General features: G+C 41.5%; 1 protein-coding gene across 1 annotated transcript in view; it reads left to right on the forward strand.

Moving 5' to 3' along the window:
• The first annotated feature begins 374 nt into the window (after positions 1 to 374).
• Positions 375 to 18804, forward strand: part of Osbp (oxysterol binding protein) — a 30475-nt gene continuing 12045 nt past the window's right edge. Inside the window, exons 1-9 of the mRNA XM_027944378.3 lie at positions 375 to 825; positions 5525 to 5733; positions 8344 to 8594; positions 12837 to 13035; positions 13285 to 13387; positions 13695 to 13749; positions 13942 to 14073; positions 17797 to 18042; positions 18303 to 18423. Coding sequence (XP_027800179.1) covers positions 464 to 825; positions 5525 to 5733; positions 8344 to 8594; positions 12837 to 13035; positions 13285 to 13387; positions 13695 to 13749; positions 13942 to 14073; positions 17797 to 18042; positions 18303 to 18423 — 1678 coding nt within the window. The 5' untranslated portion in view covers positions 375 to 463. The remainder of the gene's footprint in view (positions 826 to 5524; positions 5734 to 8343; positions 8595 to 12836; positions 13036 to 13284; positions 13388 to 13694; positions 13750 to 13941; positions 14074 to 17796; positions 18043 to 18302; positions 18424 to 18804) is intronic.

Below are 18804 nucleotides of genomic sequence, written 5' to 3' on the forward strand. Positions count from 1 at the left end.
AAGCATAAACTGAAATGAGCGGCGGAAACACTAGCCAATCGGCAACTAAACTGGCCGGCACTCTGCATTCCCCCGTCCTCCCAGAGCGCTAGAGACTTCAGAAAAGCGCCAATGAGGTTGTACATGCATCTGATTGGCCTTCATCTGAGCCAATCAAAGGCGGAGCGTGTGGACGCGTCCCACCCTGGGCTCTCACTGGGCGGAGTAGAATGACAGGCCCGAGAGAAATGCCAATGTCCGCGGGGTCTTCCACAAGTGACACTCCGCGGCACCAATCGACGTCCTCCACCCCGGTCACCGAGCCCTCCTTCCTCCGGCGGGCCTGGCGGGGCGGGGACGCTGCGCGGCGGCGGCTGATGCGCTAGCCGTGTGGGGCGCTCGGGGCGGCGGCGGCGGCGGCGGCGGCGGCAGCGGCGGCTCTCGTAGGAGGTTCCGGTCCTGTATCTCGGGGCGGCGGCGGCTCATGGCGGCGACCGAGCTGAGAGGAGTGGTGGGGCCGGGCCCGGCAGCCATTGCAGCTCCTGGCGGCGGCGGCGCAGGTCCCCCAGTGGTGGGAGGAGGCGGCGGCCGCGGAGACGCGGGGCCCGGCTCCGGGGTCGCGTCAGGGACGGTGGCCACGGCAGCTGCGGGCGGCCAGGGCCCGGGGGCCGGGGGAGTGGCGACGGCTGGCCCAACCCCTGCGCCGCCGGCTGGGGGCTCGGGCGGCTCGGGCGCTGGGGGTTCGGGCTCGGCTCGAGAGGGCTGGCTCTTCAAATGGACCAATTATATCAAAGGCTACCAGCGGCGGTGGTTCGTGCTGAGCAACGGGCTTTTGAGCTACTACAGGTAACTGCTTCCGGGGCGCCGACACTCACCTTGCCTCCCCCACCGTAGCCCACAGCCCTGGCGCCCGGCGCCCTCACCAGCAGGCACGGCAGCCAAGGTCGCCCCAGGCCCTTTTCTGTCACTTGCGCAAATTGACAGCCGGTGACAGAAGTCCACTTCCACGAAATTGAAAGCCCCAGGACTTGTACCCGCACCCGTCCCCTGTTACCCCCCGTTGATGCCATATCTCTCCTTCCCTGGCCTTTCCATCATTAATTGTTTGGAGAGCATCTGTTCTTCCATTGTGTTTCCACCACCACATGGGTGGGATTATTAATTGTCCCAGCAAGGCACTGTTGTAGGCGCTAAGGGACACATAGAAGAGCAAAGCCTAAGCACTGCTCTCAAAGAACTTAACAGTGAAAGTCCCAAAGTCTTAGTTATTTATGCTCAGTCTCTAAAATTCAAGGTTATTCGTAGCCCTTGATGTACCCGACCTTAATCTCTCCACAGTCAGGCACCAAGACACCATACACAAGGTGTCCTCAGGATTCTGCCCCTTGCCTTTCTTATCTCTCCAAGACTTATGCATACTTTCACCTTCTGGACAGCCCAGACTGGAGATGTGCCCTCTTGCTTTGCTCTTATTTTTGTTTGCCCCACCCCCTCCCGTGGAAATGTTTGTTGTATCCAACACTTCTGTGATCTTTTTGGTTAGTTAGAATTATGTTTTATTAAAATAAGAATCCATGTCTTTGGTATGATTATTTCTGTTCAACATTGTTTATTTTGGAGTAGTTAATATATACTTATCCTCAGTGACTCAGAACGTGGTCATAACATGCTATTGGGCTTCTCATATTACTATGTATAAAGGTGTTGATTTGGGGACAGGATACAAATATTCCCCAAAGGCTGGACATTGAGGCTGGGTGTTTTAGGTATAGTATTTGATTGACTCCCAGCAAAAACCTGTGGGAGTTATACGATATTCCCATCTTTCTAATGAGAAAACTGAGATTCAGCGTGGGCAACTTTCCCAAGGTCTTGGAGGAGTCAGGATTTGAAACTAATTCTGTTCGCACCAACATAACCTAAAACCCAGGTTAGTGTTACACAAATCAGTCAGATACAGAGGTAAATTACTTATCTAAAGCAAGTAAGTATGGATTATGGTTACTGTATATACTTTATACAAAAAGTGTGTTTTACAGGAGACTTTGCTCAATAAACTGGCATTTCTCAGTGAACATTTTCCTAAAGACCATTCTGTTTGGGACCCAAAACACTGCTGTTGAAGAGTGACTCACTTTGTGTTCCTTTTCCTTGACTGTAATCATTCTGCTACCAGGAGAGTTAGTTGAACAAATCTCTTTTCCATCAACTCCACTACATTGGCTTTTAGAGAATTTCTTTTTTTTTCTTTTCTTTCTTTCTTTCTTTTTTTTTTTTAACCATACAATTTATTTTTGAGAATTTCAAGAAGAGATTAAAGGTGGGAGCTGGAGGTTGTTGGTGAGAACACATCTTTTTTTCGTATCAGGATTGAACCCACAGGTGCTTAACCACTGAGCAACATCCCCAGCCCTTTTTATTTTTTAGTTAGAGACGGGGTCACACTAAGTTGCTTAGGGCCTCGCTAAGTTGCTGAGGCTGGCTTTGAACTCACAGCCCTCCTGCCTTAGTCTCCTGACTTGCTGGGATTATAGGTATGTGCCACCATGCCCAGCCAGAACACATTCTTATCTGTAAGATGCCTCGTATAACTCCTCCTCACTGCTTAAACATTAATTGTGAAGTTGTATATATCATCTACATTATTGTATTTAGAATTGATCTTAATATAACCATTGCTAACTTCTCATCTAGGATAATCAGTTTAGTCTAAAATTTTACTCTGCCCCAGTTTTTTCCCCTACTCAAGTTCATGTTTTCTGGTTACTGTGACTGTTACTCTAATGTTCAATGTTCCTGACTTGATTCATCAAACACTATTAATACTGTTTGCCCATTTAAAAAAATTGTACATCAGGTAAGGGCCTTAACATATGGTCTTTCCTTTCCTTTTCATCCAAGTTATGTTATCTGCTTTCCAGGTCACTGGATCCTTTGTTCAGTACCAGTCTTGATCAGTGTTGATCACTATCTTTTCAAGTATTTGTAACTACTTTTAACATTTCTCCTATGATAGCTAGTGGTACCTGCCTAATTGCAAATAAAACTTCTCTTAAGACATATTCATTCACTTATTGAGAAACATGTGATTGGCCTGTCCTTAACAGCTAGTATGTTCCCCACCCATAAACCAACGAAGCATCAGGATCTAGATTATCAAATCTCTTCAGTACCCTCAAACTTGCTGTGAAGTACTTCTTTCCAACTATTGGCTATTTATTCTTCACAACAGGGTACTTCTGGTCCCCGTCTCCCTTTGGATTATTTAGCCAAATTGTCGTTCCTCCTGTTTTCATGCCTCTTAAACCTGCAATTTCTTGTGTATCCTCTTTGCAAAATATTATTTCCCTTTTAAATGAAATTATGTCCTTCCTAGACCCATCACTTTTTACCTATCCTGTGCTTCCTTCCATACCTGGTTACATAGATGGTCCATTACTTAAAACCTTATATAGAATCCAGGCTCTCCCAGAAGCATCATGACAGGCTATACTGTTAATTTTCATGACTAGCTCTAAGAGATTAAATTACTATTTCAGCTGACCTTTTAAGGCAGAGGTTTCTAGCCAGAAAATACCACCCAGTACTTTAGTGTCTTAAAAACTTTTCTTTTTTTTTTTTAATATTTATTTTTTAGTTTTAGGTGGACACAATATCTTTATTTTTTTATTTTTATGTGGTGTTAAGGATCGAATCCAGCACCCCACACATGCCAGGCAAGCATGCTACCGCTTGAGCTACATCCCCAGCCTTAAAAACTTTTCTTGCAAGAGAAAAGAATCTTTCTAGATTCTCACTAGTCATTTATAACCATAGGTGTATCTACCTAAACTTCAAGAGCTTTGAGGTCAAGCTTGCCTTATTTCCAGGGTTCCTTGCAATCTCTTAAGTTGTTGTATACTTTATGCTGTTTGAGAAACTTCTTTAGTGTGTGAAGATGACCCATGCAGAAAGAGATTCCTAGGAAGTAGTTAGTGAAAAGTGCCAATAAGGAGGAATGTGATAGAAGGTCCAAGTGGCACCCTTGGAAGAGAAAGCAAGGGTGAGCCAGCCTGTCAGCTGTGTGTCTGTAATTCGGTCTGCATTATTCATAATGTAACTGAAGCTTGGGGGTGGGGAGGTAAGAATAGAAAACACAGGGATTCACATTACAGTGTGGCAGGTGCAGAGGATGGAAAATGGCCCAGTCCATTGAGACCCCCCTGGCGATCCCATACAGCTCAGTTGTGCATTGGAGGAGAAAAAAAAAAAAAAAAATGTTTCATGTGACAAACCAAATGACAGCAAATCTGTCTTCCTAAGCATAGTAAACACACTTTTTCCAACATACCAAATCTTAGTTTCTGGAGAATGGGGCGTATGCCACCTCTGGCATGCAGGAATTCTGGATGTGCCAGGTGTGTTTGGCCACTTGGCTTCACTGAAGAGGAAATGATTCTGCTTTGTACTGTGGCATTTGGCAAAGGACTTTGACCTCTTTATGTTCCCGGTTGGACAGGGAAAAAACTGCATGCAGTCTGAACATGCAGGTCCCTAGGCATAACCAGCATGGTGAAGAAATTAGCACAGTTTTCTCTGTATACACAATTGTGCTAGAAGCTTGTTATTTTATGTGAAGTGCCTTGTGGCTTGTTGTCACCAAGTAGTGCTGTAAAGTTCAAAAGTTAGCCTATTAATAGAACTGTCAGTCAGTAGAGACTGGGAAAATTTTTACACCCAGTCCTCAGTGCAGATCTGCTGAATCTTTCCTAGCTATTAATAGGATGGCTTAGGAGTTCCTACCAATAGAAGTCTGTGGACCTTAGAAAAGAACATATTCCAAAAAGATTAAAATGTCTTGTGATTCTTTAATAACTCTTTCTTTGCTCTCTCAGATGGGCAATTATTCTTATTTCATATCATTTGAGCTATAGCCAGCATTTAATCATTGAAACATTTAAAGATGCCTTTTTACACTTCTGCAGTATAATTCTAAGCATGGTGTGACAGTTCTGATTTGGGCTGATTTACAGTGAGGGGGATGGTTCAGTTTATAGAAGACAGAACTATTCTTAGGGAATGAGATTGTCATACAAAATTTTGTTGCAAGGGATATAAACCTTTATAACTTGCTAAGTAGAAAGTAACTCCTGACTGTGGAAGGGCAGGAGGGAATTTTTTGAGGTGAGGGAAGTGTTCTACATTTTGATTGTGATGGTCATACAGTTGTATACACTTGTCAAAACTCACTCAGTTGTACACTTGAGACTACTGAATTACTATTGCAAATAATTATACCTCAATAATATCTATTTTTAAAAGGTTAACAGCAAGAGGAACAGTGGAAGAATAAAATTTGTTTAAGAAACAATTCTTAAAGGCTCTGAAATAAATTCTCAATATATTGTTTCTTGAATTTTAGGGGGGTTGTTTGCAGGAACTATAATTAGATTTCTAAGATTACCATATTTTCAAGGACTCAGAATTATGTAAAGAAATGAAATGTGTTAAAGGATAATCCACCCATTACCTTTTTCTTGAGCTTGTTTTTGTCTCACTTTTGCAGGTCAAAGGCAGAAATGAGACATACCTGCCGTGGTACCATTAACCTCGCCACAGCCAACATCACTGTGGAGGACTCCTGCAACTTTATCATTTCCAATGGGGGCGCTCAGACCTACCATCTGAAGGCTAGCTCAGAAGTGGAGCGACAGCGCTGGGTGACAGCTCTAGAACTGGCCAAAGCCAAGGCTGTGAAGATGCTAGCAGAATCAGGTAGGAAGCAAAGAAGACCTTGCCTGGAAAGCTTTCCATATGTCCCCATTATCTTTTGTTCCTCATTGTGTTTTGTCCTTTGGTTATCACCTCTCTTAAATGTCCCTAGCTACTTTTCATCATACAGTATTTCTCCAGGAGTGGTGGTTCTCAATTGGGGTCAATTCTGTCTCCTCCAGGCAATTTCTGGAGATATTTTTAGTTGTCACAACTGAAGGAGATGCTACTGTCACCTAGAGAGAAGAGGCTAGGGATACTGCTAAACTCCCTACGATGCACATAACCGTCCTTCACAACAAAAAATTAATCTGGCCCAGATTGAAAAACTAGACATCATTCTTGTGTTTTTATTCTGTGTGGGGGAGAGGAGGGCACAGGGGCTGCTGGGAATTGATCCCAGGCCATGAATAATCTAGGCAAGTGCTCTACTACTGAGCTAAATCCCCAGTGCCCCACCCACACATTTAAAACTTTTTTTTCTTTTTGGTCCTAGGGATTAAACCCAGGGGCACTTTACCACTCAACTATACCCCCAGTTCTTTATTTTTATTTTTTATTTTGAGACAGAGTCTTAATTATGTTGCCAAAGCTGGCCTTCAACTTGTGATCCTTGTGCCTCAGCCTCCTAAGAAGAATGCCAGTTGACCACCTTAACTTTTTGAGACATAATAACTTTATTATGAGGTCAGTCTTAGGAGTATTACAATTTGTAATTTGGATTGACCCCTACTTTTTTCTCCTGAAGTCTTACTTGTTAAGTTGAAACAATTTTTATAGATGATGAAAAACCATATATTTTCTATAAAAAAGACTTCATTTTGCAACATTAAACTAAAAGGAATAACCTAGTTGTATTTTTTATTTTTCTTCAAGGAAAGTGGTAGAATTTGCCAATGAGATGTTGATAGCTTTTGGGGGGTGGGGTGGGGGATAGTACTGGAAGTTGAACCTAGGGGTGCTTAACCACTGAACCATATCCCCAGCCACCCTCCCCTCCTTTTTTCTATTTTATTTTGAGACAGAATCTCAAAACTGAGTTGCTTAGGGCCTTGCTAAGTTGCTGAGGCTGGCTTCTAACTCACAATCCTCCTGCCTCAGCCTTTCAAGGCGCTGGGATTACAGGCATGTGCCACTGCATCTGGCTGAAATGTTGATAGTTTAATGAGCTTGTTCACTGAGAGTTTTGTCTGTTATTTATCTTATTGTCTGTCATTTCCCCTACTGTATTTAATATCTATTAAGCAGTGAAAGGAAAATTCACTGTTTTCTAATTTTATTTATTTATTTATTTTGTATTTTTATCTTGGTTTTGCTTCTCTGTCTGACAGGCAAGTCTTATCTTATTTCTTTTAGTTTTAGTGATGATGTTAGTTTCCCCAAAGGAAGTGACACTGCTAGAAAGGCATTTTGCAGTTAAAAAGTGTTAAGTACAAAACTATAGTAAGAGGTACAACAGAGCTTCTTTCCTTGACTTATTATCAGAGAAGACTTTGCATTACTTTTATAGTAGTTTTAGTATCAAATGAGTTCATCATGAGATTCCAGAGCTCTCCTTCAGAAAAGATGAATTAATGAAACTTTTTTTTTTTGGTACCAGGGATTGAACTTAGGGGTACTTGGCCACTGAGCCACATTCCCAGCCCTATTTGTGTTTTATTCAGAGACAGAGTCTCACTGAGTTGCATGTGCTTCATTTTTTTTGCTGAGGGTGGCTTTGAACTTGCCATCCTCCCCCCTCAGCTTCCCAAGCCGCTGGGATTACAGGCATGCCCCACCGTGCCTGTATTTTATTCATTTATTTATATATGGTGCTGAGAATCAAACCCAGTGCCTCACCACATGGTAGGCAAGTGCTCTACCACTGATCCACACCCTTAGCCCCTTAATGAAATTCTTAATGACACTTTTAATGACATAGACTTTATCATAATGAATAACTTTTGTTCTCAACCCATTTCACCTCTCACCCAACAGATAATGGTGAATTTTTAATAATAATTGGTTAGGACTGGATTGGTACTCCAAGCTAAAATTTAAAGACTCAATAATACATTCCTGATTCCAAGAGCTATTCAGCTTCTGTATGGCTTCCTGTGTGTCAGCGGCTCTCCAACTTCAATGTATATCAGAAATACTTGGGTAGCTTATTAGAACTGCAGTTTCCTGGTCCATGTTTCACACCAGCTGAATCAAAGTTTCTGGGCATAAGGCCAGAGAGGTCTGGCACGGTGGTGCACACCTGTAATTCCAGTGGCTTGGGAGGCTGAGGCAGGAGGATCATGAGTTCAAAGCCAGACTCAGCAAAAATAAAGGTGTTAAGCAATTCAGTGAGACCCTGTCTCTAAATAAAATACAAAAAAGGGCTGGGGATGTGGCTCAGTAGTCAAGTGCCCCTGAGTTCAATCCTTGGTACCAAAAAAAAAGAGCCTCATGTGTTTCTGGCGCCGGTTGAGTGTATACTACACTGTAGAGAAATCATCTGCTAATTGGCAAACCTCCAGATAGAAAACGCAGCATGATGAGTGTTGGTTTGGTTGTGGGCAAAGTAGGTAGGGTTTCAACTCTTGGTTTGGTTCTGGAGTCATATAACTTACTTTTGCATCCCTACAGATGAATCAGGAGATGAAGAGTCTGTCTCACAAACTGACAAGACTGAACTGCAAAACACTCTCCGAACCCTCTCCAGCAAAGTGGAGGACCTGAGCACGTGCAATGACTTGATAGCCAAGCATGGCACAGCCCTGCAGCGTTCCCTCAGTGAGCTAGAGTCCCTAAAGTTGCCTGCTGAGAGCAATGAAAAGATCAAACAGGTCAACGAGCGAGCCACACTTTTTAGGATAACATCCAATGCCATGATCAATGTGAGTGCAGATGGTATCTCTGTTGCTTTTTGATTCTTTTCCTCTTTGAAACATTATGCTTCCCCACTGTCAGAAAATTGTAATTGGTAAAGCACAAAGCCTTAGACCCTGCTTCACTGCTCAAGGGCTTTAAGTTACATTGTTTCTTACATGAAATAGAACATGTTGCACCATATGGAGTGACTTTCATGCTCTGCTCAAGCCCTCAGGACATTGCTTCAGCCTGAGAATTAGTTAGGAGTCCAGAGTTGCAGTCTTGCTTTTGCAACTAGCAGGACATCTGATGGTGATTTTAGTTGAGTTCCTTAATCTCTCTGGATTGTAGTTTTATTTATATGTTTATTTTTATCTAATTTCATCTGTTGGATCTAAAAGATCTCCATGGGTTCTTTCCACAACATTTTCTTTAGCTTTAGGCTGGAGTCCTAGCCCTACTTGGCTAATGCATTCTGGCATACAGGATAGTAACAGGGGCTGGATCAAATACTAGTGAGGACCTTATAATACTGGTTAGTCCTTGATTTCAGGAGTAATTCTGTTGATGGGACAAAATCTGCAACCTTTCTTTTATAATGAAGGGGTAGCCCTTTTGCTTCCTTAGGACTCCTATTTTGGGTAGCTGTTAGTTTACGGGATATTTTAGCTGCTTGGGTTCAAGGCTGCAGGTGAACAGAACACCAGTGGCCTTACTGATGAATTGATAGTTATGAAATGAATACATGGCTTACAACAATGCTGTTTTTCCTCTACTGGTCCTGATTCTCACCTGGCAGGTTATTTTAGTTCCCTTCCACATAAAAACACGGGGAGACATTTTATACGTGAGAAGACTATTCTGTGAGAAAGGGTTTTTTGCTGGCTTTTTTTTTTTTTCACCCTAATTAAATGGGATGAAATTACCTCACTAGTGCCAGATTTTCTCTTATTTAGGTGAGGATAGTAAGACATTTGCTTAAAGCTAGTTTAGTTCACTGAAGACTCTTAAAAGATCAAAGTCCTTTTCCTATGACCAAGGGAAAATTTAGTTGGTGGAAAGTAACCACCAAGTTACTTTAGCATCATGCTCTGAATTGTTGAATGCTCTGAAGTGTTGAACACTCTTCAGTGTTTTGATTCACATAAGGTACAGAGAACCCAAATTCTTTTTTTTTTTTTTTCAGTTAGGGGTTGCAGGAAGATTACCCATCTCCTAGGACCACTCAGCAAGCTAGAACTGTTGCTTGTGCTTCTGATGTCTAGTTTGCTCTTTTTCCAAACTGTTGACTTCCTAGTTACTGTGTGTTTAGTCTTCTGGTCATGACACTGCAGAGAGTGAAAGCTACTTTTTATCAATGTCAGGTGACCACACTATTTTTTTGTATTAGGGTTTTTTCTTTTTCTTTTCTTTTTTTTTTTTTTTTTTCTATTTTGATATGTTGTTTTCTTTGTACCTTTCTGGTGCTAATATAATAGCAAGGTCTTAGGTGTAATAGGCACATTAAAAATTAACATGCTAATGCATGACAGCTCTAAATGAACAGTTATATTGAAGGAAGAGTACATTTTACTCAATTTCTTGACAGCTTAGGATATTGCCTTTCTTACCACCAAAGTGAATCTAACAGAAGACACTGTTAATATATCCATTTGCTAAATGAGTACCTGCTATGGTCCATACACTGTGCTAGGGGATATCCCTGGGACACATGTGGTCTCTACCCTCAAAGAGATTACTTTCTAGTGAGAGGACAGAGATTTGAGTGGATCATGATATGATAGAATGAGCATGTCTAGACTGCTATGGCGTTTAGCTCAGACCAGAGGATTAGAGAAGATAGCATCTCAGCTAAATTCTGAAGGAGCAATGACTGTCTTTCTGGGAAGAAGGGCAACATAGAGCTTGGCCTGGGTTTCAACCACCTCCTCTACCTTCTGTATAACCCTGGGCAACCTTATTCTCTGAGACTTCAATTCTTTATCCTTAAATGGCTTTGATGCTAGTAGACTCTTCACAGGGTTGTTGAAAGGCTTTTATTATGTAATTAATGTGAAATGCTCAGCAGAGTACTGAAATATGTCTCTGGTAAATTTTAATCATGATCAGTATTACTAAAAGGGAACAAAGAAGAGTTGATTGGGGTAGAGGTATGGCATGTGTGGAGCCCTCCTTCTCCACGGTCTGGGAACTGCTGGCAAGGAAGTAGCTGGAGGTGAGAGGGGAGAGGAGGTAAGAGGAGGTGCAGATCCTGCTAAGTGGGCTTGGTAGATTGGGTAAGAAGAGAATGAGAGGAGTTTTGATGTAGCCATAATTAATAGCTGGCACCTTTTTTGAGTGTTTACTGTGAGCCCCGTGTAGTTCTAAATGTTTTACATGTAAAGCACCAACTCTTTGAGGTAGTTAATATTTTAATATTTTTAATTCTTTAAGATAAGATAAGGGGCAGAGAAGTGTGCCTCAAATTACACAGCCAAATAGTAGGATGGAGCTGTGATTTGAGCCCCAACAGCCCAACTCCAAAAGTATACTCTTTACTGCTTCTGATATAGACAATAGAAAGAAGTATGGATTCAAAATATTGAAGAATAATCAATAATACTTGATAATTAGATATGAGGAAGGAAGCAAAACTAAAAGAGGTTCCCCTTAGGTTCCTGGCTTGGACAGCTGAGAGGGCCCTGGAATTGTTCTTGGGATGGAGAACACCAAAGGGAGAAACAGAGTCAGCAGAGGAGTGCAGTGAGTTCAGTTTGGGATCCACTGATTCTGAGGTTACTTTGAGGCATTGAATAGACACCTAGATTCTTCTCTAAAACTCAGTGAGTGTGGGATTTGGCTTCACTGACTTAGTAACCATTGACCTGCAGGCAATAGTTGAAACCATGGGAGTAGACATTCTATTTAAGTTTCTCTGACTCTTAAGCTTACTTTGCTTCCTCCTTCCTTTACTTATCTGTATTCTTTCATTGACTTATTAAGCAGACTTTATCAGGCTCTCACTGTGTACAAAACAACTAAGTTATGAACTTAAGATCTGTATATGAATAAGCTATAAAATGTGTCTTTAAGTTGCTCCTGATCCATCTGGAGAGGGAAAATCAGTCACGATTCTGCCATGAATGTGTAAAATAGAAGTATGTGCAAAGCACCAAGCAAATGTAAAAAAGAGACTGACTACCTTTGAGACTAGGGGGGAAGCTGTCACAGAATTAACATTTGTACCAGGTTTTGAGAAATCAGGATTTCTCCTATCTTAGAGAGGGGCTAGGAAAGAGCATTTTAGGCAGGGTGGATAGCATATGCTGAGGCAGGTAGGCCTGAAAGAACTCTGTCCAAGAAATGATAAGCAGCTCAGCATGGCTGTATTGTGGAGTGTAGCATATCTACCTGAGAGAAGGCGACAAGGCAGGTGGGGGCCGTCCTGTGAAGGATGCCTAGTATTTATAACCACTAATTGGTATCTGGTTTCACTCATAGTGGTCAGCCAGTGGAGGGACTGATATGAGCATATTTCTATTTTTTCTTTAGAATCCTTCTTTGATTCCTCAAGTAGGTCTATAATTTTTAATGTCAGTTGTTTCTCTCAGTGACCAAAATAAAAGCAAATTATGTTGCCTGGTATTTAGTCTAATTCAGTACAGATTTTCGGTTCTCAGTGTCTAACTTCCTCTGCTTTAGGTTACTTGAGTTTAGTCAATAATTTATTGAACTGGGCTGGGAATTGTGGTACATGCCTGTAATTCCAGCAACTCAGGAGGCCGAGGCAAGAGGATTGCAAGTTTGAGGCCAGCCTTAGCAACTTAGCAAGACCCTCTCTCAAAATAAAAAGTGCTAGGGATGTGGCTCACTAGTTAAGCACTACTGGGTTCAATCCAAGAACTGCCCCCCCCCCAAAAAAAAATTACTGAAAGTAGTTATTCTGTGTATTTTCTCTTCTTGCTCAGTCTATAATTCTCTTTTGGTGTAGTTCACATACCTGCCCTTTGTGATATTGCCACAAATACTTTGTCTAGGTTTACTGCTCACTTGGCATTTGTTTAGTCCTAATGACCAGGAAAATGTAAGAGAACCATGACAACCATTTTCACTCTTTTTTGACCTTGATTGTAGCATGAGCTAGCTGTCCCTGATACTGTGGAATACAGGGAAAGTCTTTCTCATTTTTCTGCTGAAGTTCCCAGAATGAGGTTTCTTAATGGGCCTACAGAGGCCAGAGGGGAACCTGACTAGTTGAGGTGACACAATCTAGTGCTTTCTCCGCACAGGCCTGCAGAGATTTCCTCATGTTAGCCCAGACCCACAGTAAAAAGTGGCAGAAGTCACTGCAGTATGAAAGAGACCAGCGTATCCGACTGGAAGAAACCCTTGAGCAGCTGGCAAAGCAGCACAACCACCTGGAGAGGGCCTTCCGGGGAGCCACAGTGCTGCCTGCAAACACTCCTGGCAGCGCAGGATCTGGTAAAGGTAAGACGCTTTGTTCTTGCATAGCCTGTTCAGATTTGAGCCAGGTGATTTTCTGCAATTGATAGAAGAGCTCCAAATTCTCCACAATTAATGACTTATCTGAAGTGGCTTTGGAGCTGTTCATTTCTTCTGGCTTTTCCACTACTTTACCATTTGTTGCTATGTTTGTGGTTGGTACTGAGAAGAACTGCGGTACCAGGCATTTGATAAATATAACCAGAGAAAACAAAGAAGGCCTTCTCCTCGTAGATCAGTGCTGCTCTGGGAAAGGAGACATGAGTGATGAAGATGATGAGAATGAATTTTTTGATGCACCAGAGATCATCACCATGCCTGAGAATTTGGGCCACAAGTAAGTTATCCTTTACTGTCATACCTGATCATCAAGAGGTTAGAAACATTGTTCAATGTGGGAATGTTATAGTTGTCGACATTTAGTAAAATCTGGGCTCTTTTCTTTAAGTAAGTGGAAAACTGTCAGCTTTTTACATGATGAGTTCTCCAGAGGCATTTACAGTCATATCTATTTACACCTTTTGATTAGCCATCAATAAGTTTGTGCAGCATACTTGACATTCTGCTTTGTAAAAAAAAAAAATTGAGGCCCAAACTCTAGTTGTGCTCTTTGTTCTAAATCTCCTGTGTTCCCCTCTATGCAGACGCACTGGCAGCAATATCAGTGGGGCCAGCAGTGACATTAGCCTTGATGAACAGGTAACTCCTATGTGGAGGGCATCAAAGGTGAAGGATTTGGGCTATGAGTCCCATGGATTTGTTTGTAAAGTGCTAAGAAAGAAAGAAAAATCCTGATTTTTTTTTTATTTTAAGTATGGGGGAAGGGAAGATTAGCAATAGCAGATTTTCTGTTCTTTGTGGATGATTGAATGGCTTTGTTCTTGCTCTCAGTACAAGCATCAGCTGGAAGAGACGAAGAAGGAAAAGAGAACTAGAATACCATACAAGCCAAACTATAGCCTCAACTTATGGAGCATCATGAAGAACTGCATTGGAAAAGAACTCTCCAAGATCCCCATGCCGGTGAGGTCCTTGCACATCCTAACTGCTGCCAGTAGGTCCTCTCAGCCTCAGGCAAAAGAATGCTGATGTGACAGCCCTCCCCTCCCAAACGTGTGGCAGTTTTGAGCATAGCCTTTGTTACCCTTATAGTCATAAACTGTTCCTTTAAATTAGCTGGCTGAGTTTTGGCTCTGAATCTGGTATGTTCCCAGATCACCTAGAACCAGATGCACACATTCAGTAACTTTTATGAGCAAATTCCTATGCTCTGTGCTTGGGGGCATGCAAAAATAAATACAGCCTTATTTCTGTTTTTAAGAACCACATAATTTAAAAGAGACATGAAAACAGGTTAAAAATGATATTATTTTATTTTTTATCATAGTGTAATGGGAAATACTATATATACAAAGGTTTAGGGAGCATAGAAGCAAAAACCATTCCAACCAGGAAGGTGAAAATTATTGGTGAAGATGGGGTTTTTAATGACCTCCCTGTCAGTGATCATTCATTTTTCCAGTCTGTCCACTATTGCCAAAGTGATTTTTTTTTAAACTGCAAGCATGGTTGTGTTAGTCTTCAATTTAAAATCCTGGATCTTTATTGCTCTGGACATAGTTCAGATTCTTTATTGGACTCACCACTTCTTCCCCAGGGGCAAGGTCATCATATATGTGTGATGGTATAGTCATCAGATTAGCCTCAGATACTCAGAGTTATCTTGTTTATTCCTCAGAGCATTTATACACACTGATCTTTCTGCCTGAACTTTGAATTTTCCACCAACCCTTGGTAGTTTTCTTTTGCTGTGGCTAAAACTCTTTCCTTTGGATTTCAGTATAATGACATCTCTTTCAGTAAACCTCCAGTGCATCCAGTCAGGAGAGATCTGTCTTCTCTCCTGTGTCCCAACAGGTTCCACCGATTGTGTCTGGGCCATGTGTTTCTCTTACTTATTCATTCAACAATCATTTACTAAGTGTCTTCTATTTGCCTGGTATTGTACTAGTATAACAGCTGGGAATAATCAATTTAAAGCAGTAAATCCAAATGTATTGGTTTAAATTAGGGGGTCAACAAGCTAGGGTCTGTGGGCCAAATCTGGCTGCTATCTATGTTGTCCACAAGCCAAACATAGCTTTTATATTTTTAAATGGTTGGAAAAAAATAAATAAAAAGGAGACTAATTGTCCATAGTGTTTGTGTCCATAAAGTTTTACTGGAACACAAAGATATTCATTTATGTCTTATCTGTGGCTGCTTTCATGCTGCAAAGCAGCATTGAGTAGTTGTGACAGAGACCACGTATCCCGGAAAGCCTAACTATTTACTATCTAGCTCTTTACAGAAAAAGCTGGCAACTCCTGTCTTAAACAAATATTGGCCTCACTCATTTGTGTTAAAGTCCAGAAGCAAATGGTCCAGTTCTAGTATCATACTCCATGGTGTCAGGACCAGACTGCTTTCTCTCCTGTTTCTCTGTGTCTGTGGTCTTAGTTCTTAGGTTCATAGTGGCCTCTCCAGTTTGAACCATCGGGATCACATTCCAGTCAACCCTTTTAAGGGTTGTTTCCTGGAAATTGCATAATCCATTAATCTCTTAAATCTCTGTGGCCAGGACTTAGCTATATGACCATAGTTAGCTATAGAAAAGGCTAGAAATGAAGACTTGGGGGTACAGAGGGCCAAAAACTTGGCAGACAGAATTACAGAAAGTATTCTCTCTACCTCTCTGGGTGCAGAGAACAGTGTATGATTTCTGTCTCTTCATATACTATGTTCCTATGGAGAGAAACTATGTCTAATTGGACTCTATATCTTTAATGCTTAGTCCAGAGCCTGGCATATACAGATCATTCAACAAATTGTTGAACTAATTAATCAACAAATCTTGAAAAGCAAATAGTTTATTTGTAAGTCTGTATGATTTAAAAATGTATTTATCAACTACAGTCGAGGATATATAACTCAGAGGTAGAGTGAAGCCCTGGTTTGATTCCCAGCATTGGGAAAAAAAGAAAAGGCTTAGAAAAGAAAAGAAAAGGCCCTGAGTAAGCAGGCACATTGGAGAAACTGAGATAATGGGTGTTTTGGGGACCTGAAGAGAAACCCCACTTGCCTGGAACATTAGGTGTCTAGAAGTAGTGGGCAGGTGGGCTGGAAAGACAGTTTGTCATGGTCTGAGAAGTGCACTTCTGCTTAAAAACAATTCTAGGTCTAGGTGACCTCTCTATTCACCTTTACCCTTAGTTCCTTATTGACTTTGCCACTAGGAATGTGCAGTTCTGTACCTGTTGGCCTGCAAATCAAGTGCTCACCCTTCCCCTGCCCTATACTGGGTCACAGGAAAGCTGATCATCTGAGGCTGTTTTTCAAGCTTCTGTGTCTTGTGTCTGCTGGAGTCTGGCTGGACTCTACTAGGGCAAAATACCAGGAGATGAGAGCTTGGAAGAGGGTATTTCTCTCCTTTTAGGCAGTTTTCTGGCAGCATCTGGACAGGTCTCCTCAGCCCCCCTCAAGGTTTTAGCCACTGCCAGTTCCCCTTGGCCTCTGGCTTTAGTAATAACACTGCTTTTTTCTGTTCCTTCATTATGGCTTCCTGGTGTTGCTCATCTCAGGATTGTCTTCTCTAGCTGCCTGCTGGCTATATAATCAACTCCCTTCTTTCTTTCATTTCAAACTCTCAGATTCATTAGTTTTCCTATTTGACCTCAGAGTGATAAAATGATCATTATAAACAATTTAGCACTTTTAGAGCAACTGTGGTTCCTGGAACAGTTGTTGGAAAGCAGGGTCATGTGTGCATGGAAAGCAGTGATAGACTTAGGATGAACTGATTCTAGTCCCGGGCACAGTGGATGTGTCTAGTAGCCACCAGAGGAGTACACTCTTTTCCCCCAAAATATGGAAATGTTGCTTCATGTTGCCTGAAATTTTGCCACTGAGAGATTTTGTTGGCATGGTTATTAATCTATGGAATTTTTCTGAAAGATTGCTGAGGATTAGGTCTTTATCAGTCATCTTTATCAGGCACCATCATAAGCACTTTACATCTAAAAATACAGCTGTCTGGCCTCAGAAGTAGTCTGTCCTGGCCTGATGTAGAATTGAACTGAGACTTAGCAATTGTCTAGTCCAGGGTAGAAGCTAACTTTTGTAATGCGATCTTTTCAATAGTCTGGAAGTGCCTGTATTTGAATACCTTTTCTTTTCTCCCTCAAGAACTTTAAATATCTGACTTCCTCTTTGGTTATATTTGTGCTACAACTTAGTATATTTTAAAATTCATTCATTCAGGGGCTAGGCTGTGGCTCAGTGGTAGCACACTTGCCTGGCATGTGTGAGGCACTGGGTTTGATTCTCAGTACCACGTATAAATAAAGGTCTATCAACAACTAAAAAAAAAATATTAAAAAAAATTCATTCATTCAAAACTTAAATTTGTTATTGGTCTCCTATGTCCATGTACTGATGGCTTTTGGTTAGGTAGTAATGGACAGAAGAGGCAAGGTTTCCATCTCCAAAAGCTTACTGTTAGTGAAATGGATGAAAATGATGATTTCTGCTGCTCTCTGACATGAGCAGATACCAAGGAAAATGGGTTGCCTTTGGGTTAAGTCTTTTTTCTTTTCATTATTTGTCTTATCACCTCAACATCTCAGGATCAGTTTATCCCCTGCAAAAAAATGTAACTCTCTTAAAAATGTCTGGACAAGGTTTTTATATGTGTTCTTTTCCTTACAGGTGAACTTTAATGAGCCCTTGTCCATGCTTCAGCGCCTTACTGAAGATCTGGAATACCATGAGCTGTTAGACCGAGCTGCAAAATGTGAGAACTCTCTAGAACAGCTCTGTTATGTTGCAGCTTTTACCGTGTCCTCCTACTCCACTACTGTCTTCCGTACCAGCAAGCCATTCAACCCACTCCTTGGGGAGACCTTTGAGCTGGACCGACTAGAGGAAAATGGGTACCGATCCCTCTGTGAACAGGTCAGGAGCCTCAGCACCTTGACACATTTCCTTCTGAAGAAAAGGATGATTCTTTGAACCCCTGCGTGCTGTTTGTAGAAATGTCAGTCCCTGTCATCTTACCCTTCTTTTCCTTCAAAATTAAACACTGAAGCCCTGGTATTCACTTACTATTGTGGGTATAAAAATATCAAGGATGAATTTTGTGTGTTTATCACCAATTACTAAGCCATATCTTTTCCTTCTTTCTGCCTTGCTAATTTGAACCTCATTTCTTTAAGGTGAGTCATCATCCCCCAGCTGCTGCACACCATGCGGAGTCCAAAAATGGCTGGACACTGCGTCAGGAAATCAAAATCACCAGCAAGTTTCGAGGCAAATACCTCTCCATTATGCCCCTCGGTAAGGCCGCATCTTTATAAGAATTAATGCTTTAGGAATAAAAGTTTTTCTGGCATGATGAAGGAGGTCATCAGCAGACAGAAGAATCTCTGATTCAGACACCAAATTTCACTAACTAGCTTTAGTCAGGTTATTTACCTTCTTTGCTCTTTGCTATCAAATAAGTGAGAAGGCCAGAATCTCTTTAAGGACCCAGCTCTACATAAATTCTTTGTCTTCTTAACCATATTGAACGCATCTTTAGCACAATTTTAGAACATAAATTCTAACATGACTTTAAAAAAAAAAATTCTATCGCTTAACTGTGTTGTTTCCCTGATTACTCTAGCAATCCAGTTCTCTCTAAAAATCAGGACCCTTATGATCACAAGGTTAGGTTTC

Source organism: Marmota flaviventris, chromosome 9 (genome assembly GCF_047511675.1).
Source record: "Marmota flaviventris isolate mMarFla1 chromosome 9, mMarFla1.hap1, whole genome shotgun sequence".
Classification (NCBI taxonomy): Eukaryota; Metazoa; Chordata; class Mammalia; order Rodentia; family Sciuridae; genus Marmota; species Marmota flaviventris.